Source organism: Hemiscyllium ocellatum, chromosome 8 (assembly GCF_020745735.1).
Source record: "Hemiscyllium ocellatum isolate sHemOce1 chromosome 8, sHemOce1.pat.X.cur, whole genome shotgun sequence".
Lineage (NCBI taxonomy): Eukaryota > Metazoa > Chordata > Chondrichthyes > Orectolobiformes > Hemiscylliidae > Hemiscyllium > Hemiscyllium ocellatum.
In genome coordinates, this window is record NC_083408.1 from 53,420,608 (window position 1) to 53,439,692 (window position 19,085).

At 36.8% G+C, this 19,085-nt stretch overlaps 1 protein-coding gene across 1 annotated transcript in view; it reads left to right on the forward strand.

Moving 5' to 3' along the window:
• The window catches only part of coch (coagulation factor C homolog, cochlin (Limulus polyphemus)), a 62,152-nt gene extending 44,292 nt beyond the window's left edge, over positions 1-17,860 (forward strand). Inside the window, exons 8-12 of the mRNA XM_060828382.1 lie at positions 2,878-3,025; positions 3,151-3,254; positions 9,179-9,405; positions 15,808-16,321; positions 17,245-17,860. Coding sequence (XP_060684365.1) covers positions 2,878-3,025; positions 3,151-3,254; positions 9,179-9,405; positions 15,808-16,321; positions 17,245-17,420 — 1,169 coding nt within the window. The 3' untranslated portion in view covers positions 17,421-17,860. The remainder of the gene's footprint in view (positions 1-2,877; positions 3,026-3,150; positions 3,255-9,178; positions 9,406-15,807; positions 16,322-17,244) is intronic.
• The last annotated feature ends 1,225 nt before the right edge of the window (positions 17,861-19,085 follow it).

Sequence of the window (19,085 nt, forward strand, 5' to 3'; positions counted from 1 at the left end):
GAAATAAAAATATTATAACAATTGGAAAATGAATCAGAAATTGAAAATTCAAAAGCCAAACTTTTGGTAATCAAATTGAATATTACAAGAGGTGCTTAAAATATTAAATGGAATACTATGCCATTTCCCAGAAAACAAAAACTATAATAGATTCATAAATCAATTTTGTAAATAGGCCAGGAGAAAATGACTTTGGCTGTACTTAATGTTAATGTAGGGAATGCGATTCCCCTAAAACAACAACCTCACAGACTCAACCCACACAAGTTAGTTTGAGTGAGAAAAGAGATTACATTTGTAATTGATGGTGTTACTTAATTGGGTAATTGTAGCTGAGGCTCAGCTGTTGGAGCCAAATCCAAATGGATCACAATGAATGTGTATCGATTATTGCAAAGTTAACACACTGCCAAAAGCAATTCATATCCAATTCCACAATTAAAGGATTGTATTGAGAGGATTGGGCAAGCTCAGTTGGTTACAAAAATATTTGTTTAAAGGATATTGGTAAGCTCCATTGACTGTGACAGCCCAAAGAAATATTAGTTTTTGTATCAGATGGATTTTAGCGAAGTTAAGTTGTGTTGTTTGGAATAAAAATACATCAGCAATTTTTCAATGATCTAAATGATTAACCAACAAGGTCATCAAAGGATTATGCCACTGTGTTTTGTATATGGACAACGTGGTTCCATTCAGCTAAATTTTGAAGGAACCTTTATAACACTTGAACAAACTGTTTCTTTTTAATATCCAGCAGTGCTCTTATACAAAACTGAACACTTTTTCCCATCACTAAATCATTAAGTACTATTTTACTTATGAACCACCACCAGTAAGTAACTCATGTTCCCAAATTGATCAATTTATAGACAAAGCCCATTAGTGCAATATAGACCACCAAAGGTGTCAGTGATACAGGGAGAGGGGGAAGGAGCTAAATCAAATTGGACTTGGAAGGGAAGATCCTCTGCAGTACCCATCTCTTTCTCTAAAGACATCAACAGCTTGTTTTAACAGTTACAATGAGCCAGTTTGGTCATAAATCTAGTTAAAAGTAGATTTGCCAAAGCAAAAGTGACTTATTTGGACCACACTGTGGGACAAGGCTGAATATCACCCAAAGAAGAAAATCAAGAGGTAAGTATTTGAGTTTATCCCTTCCCTAAACCAAAATATGAAATTCTGCAATATATTGGCAGAAGTGGATTTGATCAGTTTTTTTTATTCTGATATTTGTATGATTGATAGTCACAGGTGAGGTACCAGAAGACTGGAGGTTGGCTAACGTGGTCCCATTGTTTAAGAATGGTGGTTTGGATGAACCAGGGAACTACAGACCTGTTAGCTTGACATCAGTGGTGGGCAAGGTTTTGGAGGAAATCCTGAGGGACAGGATGTACATGTATTTGGAAAGACAAGGACTAATTAGGGATAGTCAACATGGCTTTGTGCGTGGAAAATCATGTCTCACAAACGTGATTATGTTTTTTGAAGAAAACATAAAGAGGATTGATGAAGGCAGAGTGGTAGATGAGATCTATATGGACTTCAGCAAGGCGTTTGACAAGGTTCCCCATGGAAGATGAGTTAGCAAGGTTAGATCTCATGGAATACAGGGAGAACTAGCCATTTGGATACAAAACTGGCTCAAAGGTAGAAGACAGAGGGTGGTGGTGGAGGGTTGTTTCTCAGACTGGAGGCCTGTGACCAGTGGAGTGCCACAAGGATTGGTGCTGGGTCCACTACTTTTCATCATGTATATAAATGATTTAGATGTGAGCGTAAGAGGTACAATTAGTAAGTTTGCTGATGACACCAAAATTGGAGGTGTAGTGGACAATGAAGAAGGTTACCTCAGATTATAACGGGATCTTGATCAGATGGACCAATGGGCTGAGAAGTGGCAGATAGAGTTTAATTTAGATATATGTGAGGTGCTGCATTTTGGGAAAGCAAATCTTAACCGGACTTATACAGTTAATGGTAACGTCATCGGGAGTGTTGCTGAGCAAAGGGACCTTGGAGTGCAGGTTCATAGCTCCTTGAAAGTGGAGTTGCAGGTAGATAGGATAGTGAAGAAGGCGTTTGGTATACGTTCCTTTATTAGTCAGAGTATTGAGTACAGGAGTTGGGAGGTCATGTTGTGGCTGACAGAATATTGGTAAGGCCACTGTTGGAATATTACTTACAATTCTGGTCTCCTTCCTATTGGAAAGATGTTGTGAAACTTGAAAGGGTTCAGAAAAGGTTTACAAGGATGTTACCAGGCTTGGAGGATTTGAGCTATAGTGAGAATTTGAATAGGGTTGGACTGATTTCCCTGGAGCATCAGAGACTGAGGGGTAACCTTATAGAGGTTTATAAAATCATGAGGGGCATGGATAGGACAAATAGACAAAGTCTTTTCCCTGGGGTGGGGGAATCCAGAACTAGAGACCATAGGTTTAGGGTGAGAGGAGAAAGATCTAAAAGGGGCCGTTTTCATTCAGAAGGTGGTACATGTATGGAATGAGTTGAAAAAGGAAGTGGTGAAGGCTAGTACAATTGCAACATTTAAAAGGCATCTGGATGGGAATATGAATAGGAAGGGTTTGGAGGGATATGGGCAAGGTGCTGGCAGGTGGGACTAGGTTAGGTTGGGATATCTGTTTGGGATGCAGTGGTTGGACCAAAGGGTCTGTTTCCATGCTGTACAAGTCTATGACTCTATGACTACCCAGCACAGTAACTGACTTGCAATAATAAACTTTATAGTCTGTCAAGCTAGGATTCACACTGGAATCTGATTTGTCCAATATTGCCATTTACTTAGATCAATACAACATCTAATTGCTTGTCTGAGTTGCATTTGAAAAGTAATTCTTCAATCCACAGAGTGCAAAGCTGACATTGCCTTCCTGCTTGATGGGAGCTGGAATCTCGGTAAACGCAGATTTGACCTTCAGAAGAATTTTGTCATTAGAGTCACCAACATGCTTGGTATTGGACCACAAGGACCACTTGTTGGCATTGTACAAGTAAGGTAAACAGAAGTGAGAAATGATCATGTAAAATTTCTTTCTAAATATTTGTGTAATTCAGACTTGAGTACCATTTGCATCCATTCATAATGGTATTTCAGTTGTATTTTATGTATTAATTATGCAGTGAGAATCCTAAAACTGAGTTCAACTTGAAAAATTTCACTAATTCAAAGGATGTGGCCTCTGCAATCAAAAATGTGACTTACAGAGGAGGTAGCACCAATGTTGGTGAGTGACATGGTCTCATTACAATATCCTGATTAACATTATTTTCAATTCCACATTTTCACTCTGCTTTCCAACACTTGATCAAGATGTTAACTTGGAACTGCAAATTATTCTCGAAAAATAGGGAAGTGACCTCGTAACTACAGAATATTTCTTCATCCTACCCCTTTTGTTTTTGGAGTTGCAATAGTAACATGGATTGAGATTTGGTTCACAGACAGAAAGCAAAGTTATGAGGAGGATGCAAGAAAGCTTCAACTGGACTCAGACAGGCTGAGTGAACAGGCATGAATGTGACAGATGGGATATAATGGAAATCAAAGTAAGGTTATCCACATTGGTAGAATAAAATGGAAGATTTTTAAAAAAATGATGGAAGCTAGGAAGTGTTGGTGTCCAAATAAATTTGGATATCATTGTTCTTGAGTCACTAATAGCTAGCAGACAGGTGCAACAATCAGTAAATTTAGGATAAGGGTATATTGGCTTCATTGCAAAAGGACTTATGTGCAAAAGTAAAACTGCCTTACTGCAATTCGATGGTGAGATTGTAACAACCGTATTGTGAATAGTTTTGATCTGCTTTTCTACGGAAGGATATATTTGCCAACTACTGTGTGCAATCGAGGTTCAGCAGACTAATCCCTCGAATGACAGGATTACTTTATGAGGAGAGATTGAGGAAACCAGGCCTGCAATTTCTACAGCATGAAAGAATAAGAGGTGATCCAACTGAAACTTACAAGGTTCTCATTGGGTGTGATATGGTAGGTGTAGATAGAATGTTTCCACTGGTTGGTGAGTGTAGAACCAGAGGACTCAGTTGAAGAATAAAGGTTAGGCTATTTAAGTCTGAAATAAGGGTTTCCATCCTTCAGAGTGTGGCCAATCTTCTAAATTTTCTAGCCAGAGGGCTGTGGGATCTCCATCTTTCAGGACAAAAATTAATCCATCTTCAGAAACTAATGACACCATGGATGTAGACATAGCACAAGAAGGTGGCATTGAGATAGGTGATCAACCATGATCTGATCATAAGGAATAGTTCTAATCTGAATTATTCTGAACTTGCTGTCTTAACTTTCTGAACTGAGAATTGGATCTTGGCGTGCAATATAAACGGCTAGATATGTTTATATGCATTGTCTATATGTTACAGTGGAATGAAATTCTGATTTGTTCTATCACTTGCCACAGCCCTGAGGGCACTGAAAATCAAGTTCCACTATTCCGAAAGCCATCAATAATGTGAAATAGGACATGTTTAATCAGCAGGATGTCTAATGACTGGTTGTGACCACTATCTCAGATAAATGAAATTCAGTCTACAAATAAGAAAATAAAAACGTATTTATTATAACAAATACCTGTAGCAGGTGCAAAATAGATTATTAATATGCAAACATAAAGTACACACTCTATAAATCCAAACACACATTCATTTATTCACAATTAGGACAGACAAGACAAACAGATTTTCAGAGATATTGTGGGAATATCAGCAAAAAGGAACAAAGTCTATGGATGAAGAATACAAACAGGGAAAATGAGGTCACTTTCTTACAGTTCATGAGGTCTTGATGATAATATCATGTTGTTGACAACTATGGCAATTCTCAGTTCAGGAGCTGGTCAATTGGACCTAGGCTTGAATGAAAGTTTCTTTCTTTACATTGTTTTTGAGTGTTACTTCTTCCTCTCTCTCTCTCTCTCTCTCTCTTTCTCTCTCTCCCTCTCTCTGTGGAAGAGAGTGGGTGAGAGAGAGAGAAATCAATCTTACATGCTTCCAGGCTTATGGAGATCTTGGTCCAACTGAATCTTCTCCTCTCTGTGATAAACTGGTCTTTACAACTAACCCACAAGCTGCTGCTGGGTGATTATATCTTCTTGAACTCAGAAGCTAGTTGTCTAACAAAAGTATCAATTCTTAAATAAAAATTACAGGACCTTGTGTAACCAATAAGTGATCATGCAGTTCCACTTTTCCTTCAAGTTATAATTAAAAAAAAAACAACTGGTTAATTGCTCACAAAAAGCAATTCAAAACTCCTATTTCCAGTTTATAATTCAAATAATATATATGTAGTCCTTCCATACTATACAACTCTAATACTGCATTTAAAAAATGCTTTTAAACAAAGCATTTTTTAACAACAATCTGGAAAATTCTCCAGTGGCCACCTACTTTTTCTTTAGTAATACTAACTGGTTCAATAATCTGCAATTATTAGTGGTAATTGCAGGCTGAATGGTAAATTACTAACAACTCTTAATGACTTCTTGCAGGGCAAGGATGTCCTCACTGTTGGAAATTATAACATATTCAGTGACAGACGTAATCATAGCTTCAATTTCTAGATTATCAGCATTGTTGGTGTTACAGCAAAGCACAGTGAAGAGCAATTGGAGAATCTCCAAAATTCTCTCATTGCAAGGTAGAAAGCTTAGCTTTCAGATTCATCCCAATGGGAAACAGTTTGGTGCTATATATGATCGGTCTGAAATTCATCCGTTACAAACAAAGAATTTGAAAACATAGTAAAATATAACAGTCACAGAGCTAAACTTTCCAAGAGACTTCTTTATAATTTCATGTTGAAATGTAACTTTAAATCTTCCGTATGGTTTGTTCCGAACTAACTTTCAACATGATTGCAAAATATCCAGCATATTTTCATTTTCTGTTAAATTTTTTAAAATTTGCACTTTCCAATTTCTCATCATTGAGATAATAAACTTGTTTTTTTATTATTCTTTCTGCCGAAATTGACAATTTCACGTTTGCCTAGCCTACTCCATTTGCCAGGTCTTTGCCTACTCACTTAGCCCATCTATATTGCTTTGTAAGCTCCAGAGCGTTTCTTTACAATTTATTTGTTACCTACCTTTGTGTCATCTGTAAATTTAGCAAGCATACGTTCAACTCCTCCATCCAAATTATTTCTATAAATCGTAAAGAGTGGAGGGTATTGAATTTCTATGGCACACAACTTATGACATCCTGTCAGCTTGAAAACATCCATTTATTCTTAATCTCAGTTTCCTATAGCAAATCGATATTTCATCCATGTCAAATGTTACCATGTTTTGGACCCCCCTAATCTGAAAAGACCTTGGCTATTCACCCTATCCATGCCCCTATCCATGATTTTATAAACCTCTATAAGGTCACCCCTCAGTCTCTGACGCTCCAGGGAAAACAGCCCCAGCCTATTCAGCCTCTCCCAGAGTTCAAATCCTCCAACCTTGGCAACATCTCTGTAAATCTTTTCTGGACATTTTCAAATTTCAAAACATCTTTCCTCTAGTAGCGAGACAAGAATTGAATGCACAAAACTGAATGCACTGTACAGCTGCAAAATGAACTACCATCTGCTATACTCAATACACTGACCAATAAAGGCAAGCATACCAAACTCCTCCTTCACCACCATGTCTACCTGCAACTCTACTTTCAAAGAACTATGAACCTACATCCCAAGGTCAATTTGTTCGGCATGACCTTACTATTAAGTGTAATGAGTCCGGCCCTGATTTGCCTTATTAAAATGCGGCACCTCACACTTATCTAAATTAAATTCTGCACTTCTTCAAAGAGCTCCAATAAATTAGTTAAACATGATTTCCCTTTCATAAAACCATGATGGTTCTACCTGATTACCGTTAACTTATCCAAGTGTCTTGTTATATTTTGAATTATCTCAATTTTAATAATAACTCGATCTTTTACTCCATGAAAGATGTTAAGTTAACTGGCCTGTTGGTTCCTACTTTCTGTCTCGCTCTCTCCCTTTTTGAATAAAGAAGTTACATTAGTTACTTCCCAATCTAAAGGAGCCTGGTTAGGCACCAAACACAGGAAGATTTTGAGGCAAAGGAGTATTTTTTTTTAAATAACACTGAGCAGAAGAGAGAAAACCATTGGAAGACACCTGGCTAGTAGGATGAGTTTCAGATTACTCCAATTTAGGAACTGTTCAGTTGTGTAGAAAGGTTTCGTTCTGTGCTGTTAAGCTTCTATGCAAACTTTTTTTGAACTCACCATTTTTTCCAATTTTGAAGCTTTATGAAAAGTGTATTTTAACTATAGTTATGTATAATTTTAAATGTATTTATATGATAATGCAGGTTCTGGTTTAGTAACAATTATAGAGAAATATGATCGTGAACATTGAGGAAATGATATAAATCAAGAAATGTGTTGATTAAAAGAAATCAAGCTTTTAAAACCTCTCAGATAAAAACACTTAAATAAAAAACAAAGTTCCAAGAACCTTTTGAGAGATGTAATGGCACTTACAATGGAGGCAGTATGGAGATTCTGTTCAAGATTAAAAAGATATTACAGCCAGAATGTGAATAGATGGACAAATAGAAGTGCAGCCAAACATGTGTGTCATACGAGCAAGCACCCATTTATTATATATTTCTATTTCTCAGGTTAGTGTAGCGATAGTAGGCCATCCTTTTATGAAGAATACGAGGAGGCCATTTGATTTCTACAAATATTTAGCCTCTTTCGACGCTATTTTCTGGTGGTAGCCACATAATCTCACTGACTGAATTTAATTTCACATCTCGCAATTATGAGATTGTGAACTCTCCACCTCTAAGTTGTTGATCTGGCAGTATAACCATTAGCCTACCTTGATTAAGAAATTGTCTTCGAACATTTGAATGACCTTGATTATCCTTCAGAGCACAATTTATCTGTTCTGAAGGAAGCTGATGAATGCCGAGTAGTTTCTTTTGAAAAAGAACATCAAGTCTTGATATTGTGACAACAGATGTATTGACAAACCCTTGCAATGTACTGATGCAGAAAATTTATTATCACCTAAAGCTGAAATAGAAACATTTAGCCTAAAGAAAATGAACTGCTTTTGCCAGCATCAACTTGCAATTTATTCTTAACGTATGAACATTTCAAAGCTAAAATTTCAAAGTTGGGTTAATAAATGGTACATTTTTCGTGTAATGTTGGCTGACACCCATCCCAAGTGGCAAGTGGAATTGGGAGAAGTGGGATTTTAATTATGGGCCTAATGATGGAAAAACAATAGTTCATCAATTTCTTTCCCCATTTCCAACTCCTAACTGGTTTTCTTCCTTTTTTCAAAAAGTTCCTGATATTTTAAGACCTGTTGATGAATTCATCTGTCTCAGTGATACTCCTTAAATCATGAATGTTGTCCTTTATTCTAATTAATTTTGTTTCTCATTTAATGTTCAGATATCATTTCCTGTAGGTTATATTAATTCTACTTTCCAAGTAATAATAATAATTGAGAGGGATGTACTGGTTCATCTAATGAAGACTCTCATGCACACCATCGAGAGTGTGGTGCTGGAAAAGCACAACAGGTCAGGCAGCATCCGAGGAGCAGGAGAATTGACGCTTTGGGCACAAGCCCTTCAATTCCTGATGAAGGGCTAACGCCCGAAGCATCGATTCTCCTGCTCCCTGGATGCTGCCTGACCGGCTGTGCTTTTCCAGCACCACACTCTCAACTCTAATCTCCAGCATATACAATCCTCACTTTCTCATGCCCACCAGTATAAAATGGTTTAGCTATAAGTATTATTTCAAAAAAGCATTCGGTTCTCAAATTAATGTCTGATGCTGTCTGAGGCACTGTTGGGGTAGTCAGGGCCTGGATGGTAAGTCAAAGCTCCTAGCAGATGTCCAAAGAAGACAGAAGACATGGTTAGCATTGCTTTTATGCTCATTGATGTTCTAATATGTACATGCCCTGGAAGACTCAGAAGAAACAGAGATAAATCTCAAAAGAGTTCCTGCACTGACTAAAACTCCCATGCAACAATTAATTTTTTGTCACAGAAGGGCATGTGAAAATTAAATTCTTCCATGTTCCTGCATATATTCTCTCAGGTTTATTCATAATGTTGATTTTATACACTAGGTAAAGCTCTAATTCACACAACGGAAAGCTTTTTCACTCCTGAAAAGGGTACGCGATCTGGGTACCCAAAGGTCATAGTTGTTGTGGTGGATGGATGGCCCTCAGATGAAATTGAAAGAGCAGCAAATCTGGCCAGAGAATCTGGCATGAATGTTTTCATTGTCTCAGTTGCAAAAGCACTCCCAGAAGAGCAAAAGATGGTTTCAGACCCCAACTACATGGAAAAGGTAAGGTCATTGCACCAGCTATTATCAATAGAACATAAAAACATAGAAAATGAAGCCTGGAGTTAGTTTTCAGTCTATAAAGTCTATTCCGTTAGTCAATAAGATCATGGCTGATTGGAAGTGGCCTTAATTCCACTTCCTTAACCTCCATTACCCTAGACCACCTTGTCAATCAAAGTTCTGCCAAACACAGGTTTGAATACATTCAATCATTTCCAAATATTGATGATTCTCTCAAAGAGGACATACCTTATTTTCAAATTAAGCGGGAGGCTCCTTATTTTTAAACTGTATCTCCTGGTTCTAGATTCTCCCTTAGCATCCACCTTGTTAAGCCCCTCGGAATCTTAAATGTTGCAATAAGATCATTTCCTATTCTTCTAAACTCCAATAAGTACAACAAATTTCGTTTTCACCTGCATCTTATAAGCCAGTATTCTTGATAAACCAGCAAAAACTATTTACCTGAAATACTAGATTTTTACATTGACTATGTGCACCTCTTGGATTATCCTGAATATTTGATCAACCAGCACACTCCTGGTCCCTTAATTTGGTTAATAAAAGGTTTGCTGTATCTGTCCAATCTCTCCTTTCCTCTTTAGACAACCTCTCCAAGCCAGTAATCAGCTTAGTATATCATCTATGATTTGCTTCGATTTCAAATATGTCGTTGAGTAAGGTACCACAAACTGCACACACTGCTGTAGATGTGATCTCCCTGTACAATTGTACCAAAACTTACTTTTATGCTTCATCTCTCTTGTAATAAAAACCAACATTTCATTTGCCTTTTTAACAATATGCTGTACCTGAACACTAAGGTTTTGTGCTGCGTATACAAGGATATCCAAATTCTTTCCCACGACAACATTCTGTGGTCCTTCCTATTCAAAAATTCAGACTTTTTCCATTCTACCTGCCAAATTGAACAAACTCACATGTTCTCACAAATTCCACTTCCTTAACCTTTGTCTGCCAAAGGTTTATTGATTCACTTACCTCTATCACTTTGCAGACTCTTTGTATTTACCTTGCAATTTGGTTTCCTATCTAGCTTCGTACATCAACAAATTTGGCTTCATCGTAGTTCGACCCTTCATCCGTTTCATTAATATTAATCATAAATAGTTGAGGCCACATCACTGATTCCTGAGGGAACTGGTTAAGATTTGCCACCCCAAAATGATCCATTTATCCTCTGTTTCTGGTAGTTAGCCAGTCCTGTATCCATCCTAACATATAACCCCAACATTAAATGCTCAAAGCTTGTATAGTAATCTGTTTCATTGTGCCTTTTGGAATTTTTTTTTGCTAACTGGATCAGCATTTATTATTTGGAACTAGCTGCCCTTCAGAAGATGGTGGTGAGCTGCTTTCTTGGCCTGCTGCAGACAATGTGCTGTAGGCCGACCCATGATGTTGCTAGGGAGTGAATTCCAGGATTTTGAATCTGTGACATTGAAGGAACAGTGATATATTTCCAAGTCAGGATGGTGAGTGTCTTGGAGGGGAAATGCAGTTGGTGGCATTTGCTGTCCTTGTCCTTCAAGATGGAAAGGTTCATGAGTTTGGAAAGTGCTAGAGAGCTTTGGTGAATGCAAATATACATCTTCAAAGATCTCCAACAAATTTGTCAAACACAAACATATAAATTAGAAACAGGTCTCGACCATTCAACCCTTTGGACCTGCTGAGCCATTGGAAAAGGTCATGGCTGAATGTGGTATGGCCCTCCATACCCTTTGACTCCCTTATTAGTCAAGAATCTTCATACCTTAAAAATATTCAATGACTATCTTTACCATTCTTTGGATAAAGAGTTCCACAGACTCACTCTATATGGAAAATAAATCTTCCTTATTACCATCTTAAATAAGAAACCACCTTTCAATTTGACTCTGTTGCAGAGTTCTCGTTTCTTCTGCAAGGGGGGAATGTCCTTTTGGTATCCATCCTGTCAAGTCTACTCTGGATCTTATGGGTTTCAATAAGATTGCTTTCCATTTTTTTAAACCAAGGTGGATATAGACCCAAAATAATTCCATCATCATGGGAATCAACTGAGTGAACCTTCTCTGAATTGCTTCTATAGCAGCTATGTTCTTTCTCAAATAAAGTGACCAAAACTGTACATTGTACTCACAACACATATTGTGCAACTGGAGAATAAATTTTCTACTTCTATACTATATTCCTCTTACAATAAACAACATTGCAATTATTTTACAAATCATTCTGCACACAAACTTTATATGATTCATCTGTTAAGAATGCTCTGTACCTCAGAATTCCATAATCTGTTTAAATAATATACCACTTTTGTGTGTTGTTTGCCAAAGCGGACAAGTTCATTTTCTCACAGTTAACTTAATCTATCTATATTCATTTGAAAATTCTTTGCAATTTACTTCTTACCTTCTTGTGTCATCAGCAAAATTAGCAACCATACAATCCTCTCATCAAAGTCTTTAGTAAATTGTTGAGGCCCCTGCACTGATCCCTGCGGCATTCCACTCGTTACATTTTGGAAACATGGCAACAGCACATTATGTCTACTTGCTGTTTCTTGTTAGTTAACCAATCCCCTGGCATGCTGATATATTACTACCTGCACGATGAATTCTTATTTTGTAAACCATCTTTAATATGGCATCATAGTGGATAAATCCTGGAAAACTAATTACACAATTTCCTTAAGTTCTCTTATATCCATGTTACTTGTTATTTCCTCAAACAGTTCTAAAAATTAGATGATTATGTGATATCCCTTTCACAAAACCACACTAATACTGGATGATTGCTTTCAGATTATCTAAATGCCCTCTTTAGTAACTTCATAGTCATTTTCAGCACTTTTCATATGTGGAGCCAACTGCCGCAAAGTGTCCTGCTGTCCCCCTTCTTCCTTGAATACAGAGATAGACTAAGAACTTTCCAATCTGATGGGATCCTTTGAAAATCTAGAGAATATTGGAAAATTAAAGCTAGTGCATCTATTATCTTAGCAGCCACTCCTTCTTAAATCCTGGGACAAAGCATTTAACTCTAATACTTTTCTCAGTACACTTTCCTTGGTGATTCTAATCATTTTAATCTTCTTCAGCTCATAACTCAATTATGTCTGAGATGTTATTTGTATCCCCTATAATAAAACCAAATCCAAAACTGCATCCAATTCATTCTCCATTCTTATTAATAATTCAGCAGACTTTTCTAGAAGATCAAACACATTTTACTTACTCTTTTCCTTTTTAAATCCCCACAGAAGATTTTACCATTTTGAAGGTAGCTTTCTCTTGGAATGTAAGTTCTCCCTCTTTAATGTCCCTTTGTTTTTTGCTGCTTTTTATATTGAGCAATTTTCTGACCTAGCATCATAGAATCCCTATAATGTGGAAGCAAACATTTGGCTGATCAAGTCCACACTGACCCTCCAAAGAGTATCCCACCCAGAAACCCCCCTCCCTGCCCTATCTCTGTAACCCTGCATTTCCCATGGCTAATCTACCCAGCCTCCACAATCTTGGACACTACAGGGCAATTTAGCACAGTCAATCCACCTAACAAACCCACCAATTTAGCATAGCCAATCCACCAAAGGAAATTAGAGCACGTGGAGGAAACCCGGGGAATATGTGCAATCTCCACTCAGATAGTTGCCGAGGCTGGAATCAGATATGGTTCCCTGTGCCGTGAGGCAGCAGCGCTAACCACTAAAATATTGTGCTGGCCCATGCCATTATGCTTTTTTGTACAATTTGATAGTGTTTTTAACTTTCATTTTTTAGCCTGGAAAGTCCCTTTCTCAATGGGTTTTCTCACAGAATATATCTTTGCTGAACGTAATACCTTCAGACAAGACTGTCTCTGCATTATGTTGACCTATTCTGTAACCTAATTTTCCAGTACACATCAGCCAGGCCTGTCTTTATATGATCGTAATTGTCTTTATGTTTAAATATACTAATCTTATACCCATTTCTCTCTCTCTTAACTGTATGCAAAACTCAATCATGACTGCTACCTTGAGGCATATTTACCCTGCGGTCATTAACCCTATCTTATTGCACATTATCAGATCTAGAACAGCCTGCTCTCTGGCACTTGAACATGCTGCATTCATCTTCCAGACTATCTTTGCCAATCTGATTCACCCAATATATATGCAAATTATAATTACCATGATTATCGTCATACCTTTCTCACAAGCCTCCCTTATTTCTTCTTGCACATCCCTTCCAACGAAGTTCTTTCATAAAACCACAACACTGATACTATTGTGATTTTCTACATGTCCAGCTACTAATTCTTTATTAATGGATATCAGCATTAATCTATCTAGCCATTAGTTTCCTGCTTTCTGTCTCTCTTTCTTGAGTAAAAGTGTCATATTTGCAACTTCACAAACTACGAGATCTTTTCCAGAATTCAAAACATTTTGGAAAATTACAACTGATGCATCCAATATATCTGCAGCCATTTCTTTTAAGACATTAGGATGCAGACAATCAGGTTGAGGTGACTTATCATCCTCAAATCTCATCAGTAATCCCATTAAGTTTTTCTCAAGTAAAACTCATTGTTCTAAATTCCTCCCCTCTTTGCCTCATCATTTTCAACTGTACTTCATTTGCATCCTCTACAGTGAAGGTGGGTACAAAATACTTTTTCAGAACCTTTGACATTTGTTTGATCCTATTATTAATATTCCAATCTTACCGAAGGGACCAATGCCTACTTTAGCTATACTTACTTTTATTATATTTTTCGAAGCTTTCAGTGTCTGTTTTTACACTTCTTACTGAGTTTTTCTTTGATTGCAATTTCTCAACTTATTTTTGCTGTTGTACTTTGCTGGTTTTAAAGACATCATTAATGATCTGACCAATCTTTGTAGCATTGTAGGCCTTTTCTTTCAATTCAATTAACACATTTAAATTCCTTCTGGTCGTCTTCTTTCTTGAATGAAATACTCTCTAAAAGTTTTGAAATATTTCCCAAATGTCTGTCACTGTATCTCCACCATCTTACTTTTAACCTATTGTTCCAGTTCACTTTAGGCAAGTCTACTTTAATCCCCTTGTATTTGAAGATAGTAGTTGCAAGCACATATTTTTCATGTTCAAACTGAATGTGAAATTCTATATTATGATCACTCATGCCTAAAGTACATTACCAGACCCAAAATAACTTGCACCCCAACAGCTTCCAGGATTCGTTGTTAAAAACAGTCTTGAATGCACACTACAAACTAATTCTCTAAGCAACTTTGATTTGTCCAATCAATATGAAGATTAAAGTCATCCTACTGCATAATTACCTTTCTTGAGCCTGCAGACTATTCCCATCTGTGATTTATTCCTTTTGCTATTTCTTATCTCCAACCAAATTGATTTGATACCTTGATCTCCCTAGCCATTTTTTTTTACAATTGAACTGACCTTATCATTTATTATCAGAGATAGCTTAGTTCCTTTGCCCTTCCAAAACATTAAATATCTTTAAATATTCAGGTCTGAGCACTGGCCACATTGCAATCATCTCTCTGTAATTGCTAGCAGACTACAACCTACAGCCTTTCAATGCAACAAATTAAATAATGCAACCAATTCTACATTTATAGCAATAAAATAAAACATCTGCATTCCACATCAACTGACATTTCAATAGCTCCCCTCAGCACTTTGTCATGTTCATGCGTTGCCTGAAAAGCTTTGCTTTTTGCCCTCATTTTCTCATAATTTTATTTTAGTCCTTTTAATAGTTGTAACAAATATTGTTCAATTTATGCATTTCTTAGAGGTTTCTGAGCACATATTATAAAATTCACAAATTTGCTACATTTTACATATTTCAGAAAGCAACAGATTCACTGATATACATATCTGCTGGATACACACTTCAGGAGAACCAGAAGCAGAAAGTCTGGATACAGTATATAACTTGTAGAAATTTGTTTACCACCAATTCAATCACTTTTCATTGGTGAAGCTTCACGTTGTGGATAAATGTGCAGCACAATTGGGGAGTGAAATTGTTGGGTTGAATTCTGGAAGAACAATATCACAGTGCTTCATTGACAATAACAATTACACCAATAACAAGCAACCTTTAAAAGGTTCAATCATCTAATATTATTTCATGCAACATTTTATTTTTAAGTATTTTACAAACAGCAAAAAGTAACATTAGCAATAAATATTGGTTTCTTTACTACTATTACAAATTTCATCTGCATTTACACATTTGCTAATTCCACTTACTGGTATCAAAGGTGCACTTTAACTTCATATTACTCAAAAATGTCTCCAAACCAAGAATAAATGCAGCAGCAATTACTTGCCATCACCAATTGTATTGCTTAAGATTTACTTTGCATCTTTTTCTTTTCTTTCGCAGATTGTTTGCAAAAACAATGGACTGTTTTCCTATTCTATTCAAAACTGGTTTGGCATGTATAAGTTTATAAAACCTTTAGCACAAAGACTGTGTTCCTACAGCCAGATGACATGCAGTAGAACTTGTTACAATTCAATAAACCTTGGCTTTCTTATCGATGGATCCAGCAGTGTTGGGGACAACAACTTTCGCATTGTTCTGAACTTCATCTCAGAAATTGTGAAATCCTTTGACATTCATCAGATTGGTGCAAGAGTTGGTGCTGTACAGTTCACGTATAATCAAAGAACTGAATTTGATTTTGGTCAACATTTAACAAAGGATTCAGTGCAAAATGCTATCAAGAATATCCCTTACTGGAGTGGTGGCACAGCCACTGGGGAAGCAATTACTTACACCTCAAAGAATTTGTTTGGGAAATTGAAGAATAGCAACCTGAATGTGCTGATCGTCATCACTGATGGCCAATCTTATGATGATGTTGAGGTTCCAGCAACAGTGGCACATCAATCAGGTAATGATTGTTTGCATGATTAAAACATTTATCTGCTAAGTTAGTGCAAATTTGGGAATTCTTTTCACAATAACTTTATATTGAAAGTATTTAATATATAAAATTACGATACAGTTTACACTTCACACTTTTGGGGCTTCTGATACCACATCATTCCTCAGTTGAGGAACAAAGCAGCCAATACATTCCCAGAAATCTACATAGGCTGGTGTAACTAGTCAGAAAAGAGGAGTTTAGATTTAATTATCAGCAAATTTCCCTCCTTATTACATGAATGACTTCTGTTTGTGTCTGTAATAGCAAGGATAAATATTTGAAATTTACATAAGTAAGAGTAACTACAGCCATACATACAAAGTTATTTTACAATCACCATGTTGTAAAATATTTAGGCCGAACAATGACTGATAAAGTCATGAAGTTGTGAACATCTCCAGGTTTATTTTCTTTAAAAAAGCTACAGCATATTCTAAAAAAAAAGAGATTTTCAATAAGGATGCATTCAGCCAAAATGTAAACTTAGCTACAGTTGATAAAAATGGACTATAAAGTCCAAATGACATTTAGATTGTATAGTGTTGAATGAAAAGATACAAGCTTTTCTAGTGATGAGGTATTTGCATTGAAAAAAACACGATGGAAGAAAATTATCTTTAACAGCTCTAGAGTGGAATAATTGTCAATGGTCTTTAAAATTTGCTTGAAAGGATCTACTGAGTCAGCAGCACTGTCTGCAGTAAAAGATATTTCCTTTATCTTTTCAAATTAGAATCCTAAAATTGAGGAATTAAACTGGCACTGACTTGGATATCAGAACCATAGCCTAGAAAGTTTATGCACAATGACCTCATATAGTATCGCGTTGTTTATCAACACTGAAACTTTTGTCATCGGAGTTCAAGATTTTCTATATTTTGTTCCAGGTACAGTCATATTTTCAGTTGGAATTTCGTGGGCAATGGAACAGGAACTCAAAGCAATGGCTTCTGAACCCAAAGATGCACATACTTTCTTTGTGAGAGATTTCCCAATGGTCAACAAGCTTGTGCCTGATATCCTGAAAGGCATCTGCAAAGATTATTCCGCAGTAGCAAACTGATCCAACAGCTACCATGTGCCTTGATATTCAAAGGCAATGAACTGATTCTTGTCAACAATACTAACAAACATGCTAGTGCAATATTTTGTAGAAATATAGGCCTGGATATTAATATCTGGTACTGCATGTGCTATTTCTCCTACTTCACAAATTATTCAAAATAAAATCAGGAATATTAAGGTTTAATTACATGAGAACATGCAAGAAGAAATGCCTTTATAATCAGAGCTTGTGTTGTGATAGACAATGTACTGCATGTTTGAGACAAATGATGGTACTGTTTCAGTGAGAAAGTGTTCAAAAGTGTGTTGTCATTTGATTTCAGTTACAAGTAACTTCAGTTAAAGGTTCTGAACATAAAATGACTGGTTTAAAATGTATTTAATGTGTCCTTTTTGTCTGAATGTTGTCTAAGCCAATTTACAGTTTGAAATAAATATCAGTCCATTAAATTTGAATGAGCAACCAAGTGGGTATTTGTTTTACAAACGCTCAATTTCTAGAGAACTTAGTTTCCAAAAATTCAAATCCTGAAGAAAATCATCAGCTTGAAATAGGAACCAATTCCCAGCATTGGAAATCACCTTGAAACTTGTTACCTTTTTAGAACATACTACATTCTTACTGTGTAGAGTGTCTTCAAAAATGAATTTAAGGTAGTGTAGTTTATTATATTTCTTAGGTACGATAAAGTTTCAGTGCAATTTTTGGAAGTACTTTTTAATTACAAATGCACAAGCAACAAATTGCTCACAATCTCTCTTGGAATTGATTGCTCAAATTATCACAAAATAATATTTGTAGATTAAATATTTAATTTCTCATGTTTTCTTTCTTGTAGATAAAACATTAACTTCAACATTTGGCCTGTTCATAACATGGCTGCCAAATTACCAGAAACAGGAAAATTGCATTTTAAGGCAATATGGATTTATTTTTCTATTCAGTTTCTTTAGTTTTGATTAAACAGGTCATTATTGGATCTTGTCAGAGAAATAAAATCACTAAACAAAAGAAAAAAGAACTCTGGATGCTGTAAATCAGAAACAGAAACAAAAACAGAAATTGCTTGAAAAGATGCAGCAGGTCTGGCAGCATCAGTGGAGAGAAATCAGAGTTAACATTTCAGGTCCAGTGACACTTCTTCAGAATTAAAATCATTAATTATCTCAGAAGGAGGGGAGGGATTAAATCAAAATAGAGTTGGATGGGGAAATAATGCACTCCACTCCCTGCGGCACCCACCTCTCCCTGAACAACTTCAGGGTGTTGGTGGACACCGCGTGCTCCTTCTCCAAGGACACCTGGGCCCTAACGTAACCGCGGAAGAGGGGCAGGCAGTCGGCCCTCACAACCCCCTCCACGGCCCGATGCCTGGACCTGTTTATGGCCAGTTTGCCAAGGAGCAGATCCACCAGGAGGTCTTCAGATCTGCCCTCCCTCCTCAGTACCGGGTGCCTGAAGATCAGGAGCGTGGGACTAAAGTGCAACCAAAAGCAGAGGAGGAGGTTTTTGAGAAAAATCAAGAAGGGAGTGCAAATGCCCACACCCAATATACATGTGGTCCACGGACTCCACAGCACCACAGAACAAGCAGTTGGACTGGGAGTCCGTGAACCACCGCAATGTGCGGTTGCAGGGGACCGCTGCGTGCAGCACCTTCCA